General features: G+C 39.2%; 1 protein-coding gene, 1 long non-coding RNA gene and 1 pseudogene across 9 annotated transcripts in view; 2 read left to right on the top strand and 1 right to left on the bottom strand.

Annotated features, from left to right (window-relative positions):
• Positions 1–14,725, bottom strand: part of MAP3K20 (mitogen-activated protein kinase kinase kinase 20) — a 180,929-nt gene that overhangs the window by 49,979 nt on the left and 116,225 nt on the right. For all 8 annotated transcript variants that reach the window (XM_036084812.2, XM_036084813.2, XM_078071002.1 and 5 more), the window contains 2 exons: positions 10,135–10,209; positions 4,336–4,442 (listed from right to left, as the gene is read on the bottom strand). In XM_036084812.2, the coding sequence (XP_035940705.1) occupies positions 4,336–4,442; positions 10,135–10,209 (182 nt within the window). The remainder of the gene's footprint in view (positions 1–4,335; positions 4,443–10,134; positions 10,210–14,725) is intronic.
• Positions 4,414–9,539, top strand: LOC144381625 (uncharacterized). Its single transcript, XR_013447213.1, has 3 exons — positions 4,414–4,696; positions 6,390–6,558; positions 9,241–9,539. It is a non-coding gene; the product is annotated as an uncharacterized LOC144381625 (long non-coding RNA).
• LOC118531034 (large ribosomal subunit protein eL38 pseudogene) lies at positions 8,693–9,076 on the top strand (annotated as a pseudogene).

Raw genomic sequence — 14,725 nt, 5'->3', positions numbered from 1 at the left:
CACAGCAAGAGTATTCTGATCACCAAGGAGGACGATAACCAGCAAAGTATTCTGCCAAGAGGCCCAGCTCCGAACACGCCATCCCAGCACCACAAAGCTTGCTCAGTGCGGATTACCACAGGTCTGGAGACAGTCACATGGGGCAATGAAAATTGCAAACATGACCAAGAGGGTGACACATTTCCTGTTCTTAATACTCACTGCTATTATTGCTAATAAGTCAATAAAAGGAGAGACAAGCTAAAGATATGATGAACAAGGAAATGCCTGACAGATTTCTTTCCTATCATCTAATAGGTCAAAGGAAAAAACATAGTTTATGTGGTTTTTAATAACCTAGTTTTAAAAACAATTTTAAGAATCATCTAATTCTCTAAAACAGGATGTTTCATCGGGTCTATGTGTAAGGAAGCTCTACCAGAAAACAAGCGTTTGCCAGAAACACCAGATTTCCTACACATGCTTTCGACCCTAGTCACGTGGTTTCAGACACCAGACAAAAGGGAACAGTCTGAATGTGGTGTTCTTAGAAATATCCAGATGATCTGACAAAGCATTTAATTCTTTCTAGTATGTGGCATAGAGTAGGATAGTTGTTTTGTCTTAATCATAACCTAAAGTAATCATGCTCTGTAGTATTTCTCTTTGCGCAAAGGAATCGAGTCAAGTGAACTCCGCGTGCTAATGAGTGGAAGGCTTGGCACTGGCCGTGGGGGTCCAGGAACAGCACCGCATAGACTGTGTGCCCCGGCAGGCCTGTGGGACCAGACCATGTGGGTTCTAGCACTGGCTCTGTCTTACACGGTGTGATCTGGGACAGGTGACCCAACCTGTCCAGGCCTCAGATTTTACATCTGTGAAAGAAGTTAGGATGGCCATGTGGATTAAAACAAGATGATCCAGATAAAGTACAAGCATCTGGTAAGAATATAATGAATGACAGCTGTGTGTATTGTGACTCTAATTAACATTATCATTACTACCCCCTATGTTTTTAACCAGTTGCCAAGTTCAGTTAAAACAGCTCTACGACTTCTCAGACTGGTTTAGTGGTTCAGGTAAAGATAGGTATTCTCTCACCAGCCCTCAGGATTAATTAGCTCCTGAAGGACAGCCAAGGAAGAAGCCAGCTAGGCAACTGCTTGCTTTTTACTAAAATACATTAATGTATTACCAATGTTACTTTCCTCATCTTTTCATTGTGAAGCATTTAAAAAATGTATTATTCAACTATCCAGGTTTGCAGGACAGAAAGATATCCAAAGAGAAACCACTCTCTCATAATTTCATTATCCAATGGTAACACTGGCCTTTTGATACTTTTCTCTATGTGCACACAGCATATACACATAAATATGTCTATTTTACAAAAAACCGGAATCATTCCAGTCATACTGGACCCTAGTGCCTCTATTTTTAAATCATCTGTCAGATCTGTTATATCATGAATGGCTCCATCTATTCTGTATATGGAGGTATCATCAGTTTTTAAAACCATAAAAACCACAAAAACCCAAAAATCTTTTTATTGTACTTTATGCCATTCTAGTTTGCAATTCTAAACGACGCTGTGCTAATAAGCAGGTGTCCATACATTCTTGCACAACCTTTCCATTTATTTTCTTAGAGATAAAATGGTAGTGGTGGAGGGGTCTGAAAGGTAATATTTTCACTAGCAACATACTAGAAAGTTTATAATGCTGGATATTTTCATAATGTAAAACTTTGCCCATCTGGTAAATGAATTATGTTCCCTTATAGTTACCTGATTGGTAAGTGAGGTTAACTATTTTTCATATATTTATTGGCCATTTGATTTCCCCTTTTGTGAAATGCCTTTCATGTCCTTTAGAATGAGATTATAATTAAAATATTATTTTAAAGACAGTAACTCTGTCTACTACAGCGGTTTTCAAAGTGTGATCTGGGGACCCATGAGAGGTTTTCAAACGACTCAAGAGGTTGAACTGTTTTCAGAGTAACATTAAGCCATGACTTGCCTTTTCTACTCTCATTCTCGCACGAGCGTACAGACTGCTTCCAGAGGCTTCACGGGAGGTGGCAAGGCCACAGGCTGAATGTAGAGGCAGGATTTATTGTTTCTTAAATGAATCAATAACTACATATTTACATTTTTTTCTCCATTCTTATTTTGAGTGTGGTAAATATTGACAGATGTAACTCACTGAAACAAAATCTCTTTGTAGTCCTCAATAATTTTTTAGAGTATAATGGAGTCCTGACACCAAGAACCTGTAGACGTGCTGAGCTATTATATGGGGGACATGGCTGTACGGCAGTATGGGCTTTGTCTTGGAAGTCCATGACGGCGATTGCTTTTGGCCTATGGAGCTTTTACATTTTTATATCGAAAACTTACCAACTCCCTCCCTATATTCTGATATACAGTATCTGAGATACTACATCTCAAGGGTATCAGTAGTAATGTTAAAATCCCACTGATCTGTTGGAGAACAGATCAAACAGCATCTCCCCAGGAAATCCTTTTATTACCTTGTCAGACTAGATTAGATTTCATGGTTGTATAGTCTCACATGTCCAGTACTTCTCTGTCATCATACTTATCAAGAGTCCTAAAACGTTTCTTGTATATTTATATTTAGCAGTTTGACATTAGACACCCCAGTCCATGTGCACTGGGGCCCTCCTGCTCACCACCACAGCACAGGACAGGAGCACCCTGCCGCGGCAGAGATTCAGGCACTATCTGAATGAACGAATGTCAGAAGCACACTTGTCATAGTCAGCAAATTAGCTTACAAATATTCCCTTGTGTAATACCGTAATGTCTTTTAATATTACTACCACCGTGGTGTTTCCTTCCTCTAGTATTTATGGAGCCTCTGCTGTGTTCAAGGCGCATTCTAGATGCTGCAGTTACAGTAATGAACAAAAGAAATTATCTGACCCATTTACATTTCAGCCAGCGAGACACAGATTAAACAACAAACTACAGAATTACTTATTCATTCCAACAGCAGTCGTGGCTATGAAGGAGGTGCTCTCAGGGCACATAAAGTGGAACCTCATCTATCTAGGGTCAGAAACATTTCCCTAAAGACATGTTACTTCAGTTGCTCTCTGAATGATGAATAGGAGCCAAGCTGGATGTGGGTGTCGGGGGTGGTACGCCGCTGAAAGGGATGAATTTTATACAGAAGAAACTGCATTTGCAAGGACTCTGCATGAGGAAGAAATACGCATCTGTTGAGGGACCAGAAGCCAGAAATTAAGAGGCAGAACTATGCTCCTGAGGTAAGACTGCTGAGGTCAAAGCACAAAGGGTCTCATGAGTCTCGTGAAGCATTGGCCTTTGTACTAGAGTAATCCCCTACGTGGATTTAAAAGCGGGGTCATCTGATTAGATTTCCACTGATCTTGTAGGCAACGTTATTACTTGTTTTGTTAATTATTTAAGTCCAGAACAAAACCCGTCATACCTACACTCAAGCAGACAGTATGACTTTTGTTTCCCTAAATAAAAATCCATTTAACTCACTGGCCCTGGATAGAGTTCAAAGGAATAAAAATAAATAAGGTTATTGTAAAACACAATCAAACAGAAAACCCAAGGAAATGTCTAATCACAGGCGTAAACAACGCCATCGTTTTCAGAGTACATGCAGTATTCCCTGGGCATCAGCAGGTGGCGTAAGGCGTCGCATTACCACCGAGGCTCTCAGAAGCGGAGATAAGTTACTTAAATCTCTGCTGAGTCAGGGAGGAATAATGTCAGCTCCCAAACATGCTATTTATATTCCTGCAGCACGTGACCCGGCTCAACTGTCTCATCCCAGGCTTGCTTCTTCCACTCACACAATACAATTCTCTCATTACTAAGTTTGTTTTACACTTGACAAAATTTAATAGGATTTATAACATCAAAAGTTTTCTTTTAAGTGTTTTTATAGTCTCCCTACCCCCTCCATCAACAGATACAGTACTCTGCAAATCCCTAGGCAAACAGTATTTTTATTTCTCACTGGACAGATGCCAAGGCTTCCTAACACAGAGCATGTAATACAGAGAAATGTCTGGTAACTATCTTTTGTCTCAGAAGATGTGATTTCAATATTCTTTCCAAATACTTAGATATATGATAAGGCAACAAGCTTAGAGGATTGCTTTTTTGTTTACATATGAAAAGGAGGACTTATTAGATGTCCAAAAAAATTTAACATAAACAACAAACAAAACTCTTAAGTTATGCTTAGAAGTCAGGACTGTCCTCAAGTTCACTGGTTCTCTTCTTCAGTGAAGCTGGTCATGGTCTTTCAAAGCGAGAGGCCATGACTTGGTACAAGGCTTACTTACCTCCACTCTGCCTTGTTGTGCAGGAATGAGTTACACTGGTCGGGAAGGTTAGTGTCGTTTGACATGGACTCCAGAATTGAAATGATTTGCTTAAAAGATGGCCGTTTCTGAGGAAGAGAAAATAATCACTTGTTGGGACTTAAGAAAGCAAGTCTTGAAGAGAAAATCCACAAGCACAGCAATAAGCTCGACGCACCACAACAAAATAAAATGGCACGCAATGTCCTGAGTTATTTTACAACTGTCAGACTGCTCAGGTTGAAGGGGACCATATTCCCTATTTTCAATAACTTATAAGAACAGAGTCAGATGTCATTTTTCTATCGTGTGGCCTAAGGTTGGAATAACAGCTTTTCTCCAGGTAAGGAAAGTACGAATTCTCTCTTGGGTCTGATTAAGGACTCCTAAAAGGGAAAAGGCAAGTCCTTTAAAAACCTATGGGATATAGCACATTTAGGAAAAGTTAACGGTAGAATCTGGGTGGTAGGTGTACTGGTGTTCACCATGAAGATTCTTTCACCTTTTCTGTAGGTTTCAAATTCTTATAATAAAATGTTGGGGAAAACCCTAGTTAATCTATGAGAACTAATACAATTTCCTGAACCACTTGCTCAGAGAAAAATTCCCCAATTTTCAAGCCATCTTAACTTCATTGTTCTCAATGTTTATTCCACATCATAACCCATTTGGAGCTGTGAAACTCTAAGGTACTGTTTACTAGAAATGAAAAAGCAGCGGTTAGGTGCATTTCTTCAGCTAGCAGTAACTGTACTTGTCTGTTTCTTTAGACTCTAGCCAAGGCTGAGACAAAAGGTTAAAACAAAAATGGAAGAAAGATAATAAAAGGATGATGCACATTCTCTCTTCATCATGCCTCATAATTATACCATTTCTGAGCAAATTACAGTTGCAGCAATTAAAACATGCATTTTAATTTAGGAGCACAAAACAAGAAGGAACAATGTTGAGGTGGCTTGCTCTCAGGACTTGAGTGCTTCCTACATTAAGAGAGATGATTTTTCCATTTCTCAGGAATATAAATATAAAACTGGGATATTTATTCTGAGTTCTGCCTTCATTGCACTCTTAAGGGAATGTGTGCCTGTGTGTGTTTTAAGTAGAGGGTGTAAGTATCTGATCCACATTAAAGCGTTCTAATAAAAGAAGTAAATGCCTGAAGTAGGAAATTTGAAAAATATTTTGTCTTCTTTTAACTTTATTCCCATTTAATTCCTCCTACTGTGTGTCACTGTGTGAAAGGAAAAATGTTTGAGCTGTTTGCACAGGAATTATATAATAAATATAGAATTTTCATTTTGCATGGAAAAGCAGGAGAGGCTAATGAATTTTTAAAGAATATTTTTCCCTACATTTAATCATTCTTGAAATAAAGTAAAACTTTTGAAATTAGGTGACAAGTATCCCTAGAAAAACCTTAATTTTATAGGTAGAATATACTCTCAGATGGAAATTATCAAAGTTAACATTTTAAAAACAACAACAATGTAGAATTTTGTGGTAATGATATTTTATGAATACTCAGGTTGCAGAATACAATATTTGGTCCAGGAGGTTCCTTTTAGTATTACACAGGTTTTGTTCACATTAAAAAAATTACAACTAGGGCCATCTATTAAGCATCTATATACATTATTTGTTATTTTCATTTTTTTTTTTAAGATTTTATTTATTTGACAGAGAGATAGAGAGAGAGCACAGATAGAGTGGCAGGCAGAGGGAGAGAGAGAAGCAGGCTCTCGGCTGAGCAGTGAGCCCAATGCGGAGCTCCATCCCAGGGCCCTGGGATCATGACCTGAGCTGAAGGCAGACGCTTAACCGACTGAGCCACTCAGGCGCCCCTTGTTATCTTCATTTTATAGATAAGAAAAATCCATCTCAGAAAACTATGGATTGCCCAGTATCACACAGGAAGCAAGTTTCTGAATCAGGGGCAAGGCCCTTAAACCCTCCAATGTGTTTTATCACATGAGAGTAAGATGTTACTTCCTATCAAACTCAGGGCTTTTTTGCCTTTTTTTTTTTTTCCTATTTAGAAATGCCATTTTAGAACTGGAAACAGTACCCACCTTTACTTCCTCCTCCTCTTCGCTACGACACTGAGCACCTGGTGTAAACCACTGGCATGACCTGACATTTACCCAACACCAGCTTCCTCTCGTGTTCCCTTCCCCCTCCTCACTGCAAAGGAACATTTTTCTACAGGTGAGCCGAGTATTTTCATCTATGTTTGTAAAGCATAAGGGCTAAGGAGAAAAAAGGAAATGAAAGTGTTTAGCCAATGATAGCTCTCTCTGTATGCACAGGAGTGGCATCCACGAGAGCCTGAACTGCCACATACTTACAGCCAGAGAACTAAAATGTGCCTTGGTCTGGCTACTTCAGTCAACACAGTGGGCCTCTACTTACTATGCGTGTGTGAGGTGCTAAAAGCAGCTTCCTTCCCTCAAAGAGGCTGCAATCCATGTAGGAAGAGAGATTTGAAAAATACAACCGCACAGGGTAAGGCAGTAGCCCGGACTCTGGTTTAGGAAAAGGAGGACTAAGTATGGGCTGGGGTAAATAGAATAGCCAGGGAAGGCGGGCCAGCAAAGACCTCAGGGAGGAAAGAAAAGAAGAGGGCATGCCCAGGGAAGGAAGGTGTGTAAGGCCTGACTGGAGATCAGCCACAGAGAGCGCTGGAAATGTGGGGTGTATACTTAAATACAGGGGGGCTGTATTAATTGTATCAGAATAAAATACCTTGAATTTTGGAAGTAAAAATCAATCTTAAACTTTCTTTATACTTCACCTGGCTAGAACACAAGATGCCACTCGTCCTAAAGAAGGATAAACTTGCTGCATGTTAAAGACATGCCAGCTTCATAGCATCAACAGCAGGCCTAATGTCCTTCCTGTGTTAGGTGTTTACACTATTATTTAATTAATGCACCATAAATGTATATTCTTAGAATTTTAATTAATGAAGTACAGAGTTTCTGATTAAGAAATTCAAAACCTGCTTTGCATACTGAAATATAATTGCAATTATAGAGAATCTAGTTGCATTAATCTAATTCAATGCAAATAATTTCAGGTGAAATTTTTATTTAAGTAGCAGAAAAATACTGCCAAAATGACTATATATGCCACAATGGACACAACTGGTAGGAAGAGTATGGAGAAGGTAGTACGATAGCATTTTAAAAATACAAATGTTCTAGAGCAAGCCTGCAAATGGCTGAGTATATTTTCTGCTGGATTAGCTACAAAGTGCAGGCATTTCTCTTAATGCTTAAAAACCCCATATTCTGCAAATCACACACTAAAATAACAGGACCTAGGGGCGCCTGGGTGGCTCAGTCGTTAAGCGTCTGCCTTCGGCTCAAGTCATGATCCCAGGGTCCTGGGATCGAGCCCCGCATCGGGCTCCCTGCTCTGCGGGAAGCCTGCTTCTCCCTCTCCCACTCCCCCTGCTTGTGTTCCCTCTCTCGCTGTTGTCTGTCAAATAAATAAAATCTTTTAAAAATAAATAAATAAAAATAATAGGACCTAAACAGAGGCAGGGCAGACCATGCCATACCTATGCAACTTTGTCATGGATGCTAATAAAAACAGTGATACTAAATAAAAACACTAACAGAATTTAAAAATGTTAAATTCTTTAATAACAAACAATACTAAGTAAATATAAGACTCCCCTTTTTAAAAAAAAGGGTGAAGGTAGTTTGATGAACAGGGGTGAAAGCAAAGATTAAGGCTGCTGGTTCTCAGGTCAAAGGTGAAATGTGCAAATCCGGGAAGCCCCCACAACAAACTCCTCGGAGACAAGGCACCGGCCGGGCCAGCCCAGCCAGCAGGGCACACACGGGGCCGAGGCCTCCCAGGTCCGCGCGCCCGGCTGCTCTATCGGCCGCACTACCGGCCAGACCCCTGTACTTGGCGTTGAGCTGTTCTCACGTGGTGGGGCAGAACCACGTGCTGCGCCACGTGTGTGCTTCGGCGCGGTGAGGACTCCAACTTACCGGTTGTGCATCCTTCCCACTAGAGAAAGATGCTGTGTGTTACCCGCATGCATTCTTCCTGGGGGCCGGATTGGAACGGGGTTTAAATTAAGGAAGAAATTCCATTCCTAAGTCTTTGTTTTTAGATCTCTATTTAAAAAGTCAGTTTGCAATACATCTATTTCCATGAAAGAGTGGACAAATCTGAACTATAAAATTACAGTTCCTTTCTTGGGTCTGTCTCTTCTTTCAGTGTTTAATCTGTGAGGGTCTTTTTTTACTAACTTTTTATTATGAAAAATTTCAAACAAACAAATGTAGAGAGAACAATGTAATGAACCTCCATATAGGTGAGTGTTTCGGGCGGTAAACGGGGCACTAAGGGGTAATTCGGGGTAACCCATGATTGGGTGCCGGCCGCGTGCTCCCCTGCGCCCCCCGGTAGCCATGCCTCGCAAAATCGAGGAAATCAAGGAAATCAAGGACTTTGTGCTCACGGCCAGGCGAAAGGACGCCAAATCCGTCAAGATTAAGAAAAATAAGGATACTGTGAAGTTTAAAGCTCAGTGCAGCAAATACCTTTACACTGTGGTCATCACCGACAAGGAGAAGGCAGAGAAACTGAAGCAGTCCCTGCTCCCAGCTTTGGCAGTGAAGGAGCTGAAGTGAACCCAGCCCACTGATTTGAACTGTATTCAAGTTTTAAAAATTCTTAGGAAAAAAAAAAATGAACCTCCATATACTTATCACTTGGCTTCAAAAATTATCATGGCCAATCTTGTTTAATCTACACCACCATCTATGTCCTTTCATTTTATTTTGAAGTAAATCCAAGATTCGCCTGTCATTTTATCCATAAATATTTCCGTATGTATGTAAGAGTCTTTTAAAATGATCTTTGCAGGGAAAGGAAATGGGCCTTCATGCTCAGATGTGCTAACCACAGGAAAGTCTACATTTTGGAATGTCTCCAACTCTGTTGTGATGGCTTTAAAACATCATGAATCCGGACAAGGAGTATATACCAAGTTTCTCCAGAAGTGCTACTCTGGGGGCGCCTGGGTGGCTCAGGCGTTAAGCGTCTGCCTTCGGCTCAGGTCATGATCCCAGGGTCCTGGGATCGAGCCCCTCACTGGGCTCCCTGCTCTGCGGGAGGCCTGCTTCTCCCTCCCTTACTCCCCCTGCTTGTGTTCCCTCTCTCGCTGTGTCTGTCAAATAAATAAATAAAATCTTAAAAAAATAAAATAAAATAGAAGTGCTACTCTGGCCTGGTCTTTGGTTCAGACCGCTTGGGCTCATTCTCCAGTCTCAGCATGTACTAGCTGTGGCCTTGAGCATTACTTAGCTTCTGCATGCCTTGATTCTTCATCTGGAAAATGGGTGGAATAACACAACTTATGTCATAGAGCTATTCTGAGGAATAAATGAGCTAATGTACATAAAGTGCTTGGAATAGTGTCTGGCATAGAATAAGCACTGTGTGCTGGCCATTTTTAGAACACGAAGATGCAACAGTTCTTATTAAAGATTAAAAACAAAGGAATGCAATTCTTTCTGTTGAATCAAGAGTGCCAGAGGGGCTGTAAGAAAGAGCCAGTAATGAATTTCTAAGGATCAAGATAAGCAGATAACAACAGAAAGCCTTAACAGTCCATCTGGGGCTCACAGGAACAGCAATCTAGCTTTACTTTGTAATGACTCTCATTACCCTAAGTTTTAACTCAAAGCCAAACAAACAAGTGAAATTTCAGAATTCTGAACAACGACCAAAAAAAAAAAACAAAACTGACTTACATACCTTGGCATCAGCTTCCCAACACTGACGTAACAGCTCAGCAAAACTTCTGGGGCAGCTGCTTGGAATGGTTAATCTCTACCACGGAGAAGGAGAGACAACACAAGGATTTACTCATGAAGGTAAGCAGATCCTCACTGAAAGTTCATAAAAGAGTTACATTTAGAGCACAAACAGGTCATTAAATTTTAAGCTTCCATTGATTGATAGATGGCAGATGAGAATTTATGTTTAAATACATCATATCTCTAAAGAGACTTTTAATACTGTTCTTCCAAAAAGGCATCCCAGCGGATGGGGAAGTCGGGTTCCGCACAACAAATACAATGAAACATAGACTCAAGTCTGAAGGAAACTACAATAGGAGAAGAGCAAGGCCTAAAACCACCAATCTTTGCGCAGGCGGCTATGAAATAGGCACGCAGCCCAGGCAGCTAGGAAAGCAGCTCATCTGTGGCGGTAGGCGTGACACCTCTGGAAACGTGTTTAGCACAGACCGTCCCAGAGATCATTTGAAAGAAGTGTGCCTCTTCTCATTGGCCAATAAGAGATTCTGGACGTATGACTCATTATGGCTAAAGCACAAGGGCTGGATACAACAAAGATTTCACTGTGAGCATCTGTCCTGTTCCAACATTTTACAGAAGTGCTTCTCTAGAACTTGCCATGCCCCCTGGAGGCTCTTTAGATATCTATGGAGGCATTTTTGTTTTAAAGACTGGAGAGTTGCACCTGGAGCGGGTCAAGAATGCTGGACATCCTTCACTATGTTGGTAAATCCCTAAGTACTCCCTTGCACTCCACCAAACTTCAGATGCCCCCTGTGCAATCAAACAACGAGGTTTAATCATTTTTCTGGCTCTAGACTCTCTCTTTGATTTACAATAAACACAAAGTATATTTTGAGCAGATTTAAAATGCAATGAACTAAGAATGCAACTACCAAATAAAATAAATCAAGGGCAGATTGATCTTTGCATTATTCATAACCTTACCAAGATTTTTAGAAAATGTCACCTACAACAGCATTGCTCATGCTGCTGGAATCATTGATACAATTCAACTCCATTCTGCATTTGTAGCTGTTGAATCCTATTTATCCATAGGTACAAGCTCTGAAACTATTCCATTTTCTCCTCTCCTGCGGTCATGCCTGCACATTTATACACCGTAATACGTATTTATTTCTTCTGTATACTACAATGAGAGCATTATGTTGACTTTAAAGTACAATGTGTGTGGGTAGGTTGTACTACATCTGAATTTCACTTCCAGCAAGTAGAGGGAGCATGAGAAGAGCTGTTATCAAGAGAGGCCTGGGTATGACAGTTGAGAACCACCGCACTAAGAAGTACTAAGAAGATTTATTATGCAGTATTGTTTACCAAAGAAGTTTTGCAAATAAAAAACTGAAACTGAACTTAGTTGGATTTGGGGGAGGCTACGCATAAAACTAGAAAAAGAGTTGCCCTGGCAAGAAAACAGATGGGGATCTGTATTTAGAATTACAGATAACCTTAAAATAAAAATAAACTAAAATATATAAAACCTGAAAGCTTTAAACAAACAGCCCTCGCCAAATTAAAGGCTATGCTAAACATATTTTAAACTGATTACATAGAATAGAGGAGATCTGGTAAGCTGTACTCTTATTTTACTGTAATGTGAACTGGAAACCTTTTGATGAAGATCAAAAGGAAAATCAGGTGTTTATTTTTTAAAAATATTTGGCAACTAAGAGAAACAAAGTGATTGCAATTACTCAGCTAAATGCACCCCATGGAAATTTCTCATAAAAGGGAACATTTTCAATATAACTTTTTCACATTTTTCTAAGAACTGAAATGTGACCTGGATGAATATGGATGGATGTTAATCTTTTCTATCATCTTTTCTTACTGAGAAACTTCTTAGCTACTGCATCTGAGACATTATGAAAGAAGACATAATTATTTTAGATCATCTCATATGGTCAAATATCAGTTAAATCTAGACTCAGACACTAATGTAAAGGTTTATTTTGGTTTATTAAGAAGTACTTTAAAAGAAAATCCGAAGTATTTAAGTCCTGTTTACAGAACTGTGGGCATTCTTAATGCATTAAAACATCCTGAAATAACCAGATACTAGCAACAGATTTAGCCGTACTACTTCAAACTTAAATATTTTAAAAGTTCCAAAATTAAAATGAAAATATTTCCCAACCACTAAATTAGGCATGACATTTTTTAAAGAGCATATTCTTTTTCTGCACCATTTTCTACATAAGATGCAAAAAATTACTTTTTGTCAATTATTTATTATCTTTTTTCCAAAATGTAGTCAACAATGGATTGAGGATTTCTGTTAATAGTTTGGGGCGCCTATTAAGAATACTTTGGTTAAGTGACTGACAATGCCCAGGTCATGATCTCAGGGCCGAGAGAGGGAGCCTGCTTAGGATTCTCTCTCTCCCTCCGCCCCTCCCCCTGCTCCCGTATATGTGTGCCTGTGCACGCTCTCTAAAAGAAAAAAATTGTTTTGCTACTTAGAACAAAACATATTTTATGAGAATCTAAGTATCTGTAATGACAGAAATTATACTGTCAGAATATTTTGAATGACCACTAATTCAGTTTTATAGAAATTACGAAGACAAACATACATGTCTATAAAAATTACAAAATTTATTAGTAATACCCTCCTAATTTCATGACTTCTGTAAGGGTTCAGTCTTTAACAGTGCTTTATGTATCTAGTTTTAATAGGATTTACTATTAGGAAAAATTATATTAAGCATTTAGAAGCAAACACCTTCAGATATTTTTAGAACGTATTGATCTTCCTATAGATCCAAAAAGCAATCTAAATGGTGAAACTGAATAAGGTCTAGAGTCTAGTTAAGAGTAATGTATCAATGTCAACTTTCTGGTTTTGGTATTGGCCTATACCTGTATCTCACCAGTGGGGGTAGCTGGATGAAGGATACACAGAATCCCTTCTAATATTTTTGCAAATTCCTGTTAGTCTATAATTATTTCAAAATAAAAAGTTAAAAAGAAAAGGTAACTCTAATATTTGGATATAGGTGCATTCTAGGGTGACTGGCTTACATTTAAAATGTCTCCCTAGATTTAAACACATCATTCTTTATTTAAATGAGGCCGGTTAAAAAAAAAACAAAAAAACAGCTTGCTCTTTTCAACTCAAGAACCCAAGGTATTCCAAAGTAAAAATAAATGAAATAATTGGAAGTTGAAAGGATTTTGTAAATTATTTTTAAGTCAAAGTCTCAATTTTTTAATGAAATGAAATAAATCCTTGGCCATTTTTTCCAAGTTTTCATTTAAATTCCAGTTAGTTAATATACAGTATATTAGTTTCAAGTGTACAATATAGTGATTCAACACTTACATATAACACCCAGTGCTCATCAGAACAAGTGCCCTCCCTAGTCCTCATCATCCCTTTAGCCCATTCCCCGCCCACCTCCCCTCTAGCAACCCCTTCAGTTTGTTCTATATAGTTGAGACTTGGCAATTCTTTTAATGTTATGTCAACAGAATTTGTTTTGGTAATACATGTCTACATTTATGAGATGAAATGAAGACTCCTTTGTGAATGATGACAATGGAAAGTACAGTTAAACTTAAATTCCATATTTTTGACAAATATTGTGCAGAGTGAGAGTAGACAGGTAAGTAGCCTTCAATACCCAATTTTCCTTAAGTTCAGTAGAAAGTTGAGAAAACTTGTTTCACCATGTGGGGTTCCTTGAACTTGCTATTCTGCGTACAGAAGGGGAGGTATCTGAGTGGTCTCCATCGGTTATTAGGCGACTATCAATCAGGTCACACCATGGAAAAAACAGTACGTTCTACTCTAGGGAATCCCTGAGGAAAAGGCCGGGGGGGGGGGGGGGTGGTTTACAGCCTCCTCCTGTACATGTTGAGGAAGTTCTCAAGGTTATTTATGGGTGATTCCAGCCCTCACGCCAGCTATCCAAAGGCAGCTTCTAAATTCATTTTTCTTGTCTGCTTTAATCATCCTTGATGGATACTCATGTTTTGAAAGTGCTTTAGATGCGCATCTCTTCTGCCATCCTTTAGATGAAATATTATTTTAAAATATTGTTTTTTTCTTATATGTATTTGGAGGGTCCAGTCAGCTTTTAAAACACTTTCTTCTAATTTTTCTTGGAACAAAGTAGAGGGGAAAAAGTTACATTGAGTGTTCCACTCCAAAGTCAACATTAGGTCAATTGTTTTCTTCACTCCCATTTGTAAACCCAGAACCAAACATCTAATCACCTCACTGGCAAGAGAAATAGAACAGAGACAAGCGGGTTCTCCTATCATGAAAATATCAGTTATCCTGTGTACGAGGGTCTGATTTAATAGCACACCGGGAATAACCAGGACACTTAATTAAAACAGAACAGCTCCTGTGAAACACTGAGGAAGACACATTCTTGAATATAACTCCTTTTGCTTTTTCTTAAATTGGCAGCTCTCTCCCATCAAGTTCAGCTATCATGAACATTTCATCTGTTCTCAATAGCTCAGGAGGACAAATTAATAAGGTAGCGGGATTATGTGATCTAAACTACGGAAAC

The sequence above is a fragment of the Halichoerus grypus genome, chromosome 4, assembly GCF_964656455.1.
Source record: "Halichoerus grypus chromosome 4, mHalGry1.hap1.1, whole genome shotgun sequence".
In the NCBI taxonomy this organism is placed as follows: Eukaryota; Metazoa; Chordata; class Mammalia; order Carnivora; family Phocidae; genus Halichoerus; species Halichoerus grypus.
Note: the sequence above shows the minus strand (reverse complement) of the source record. Positions and strands in the feature narration are given on the sequence as shown.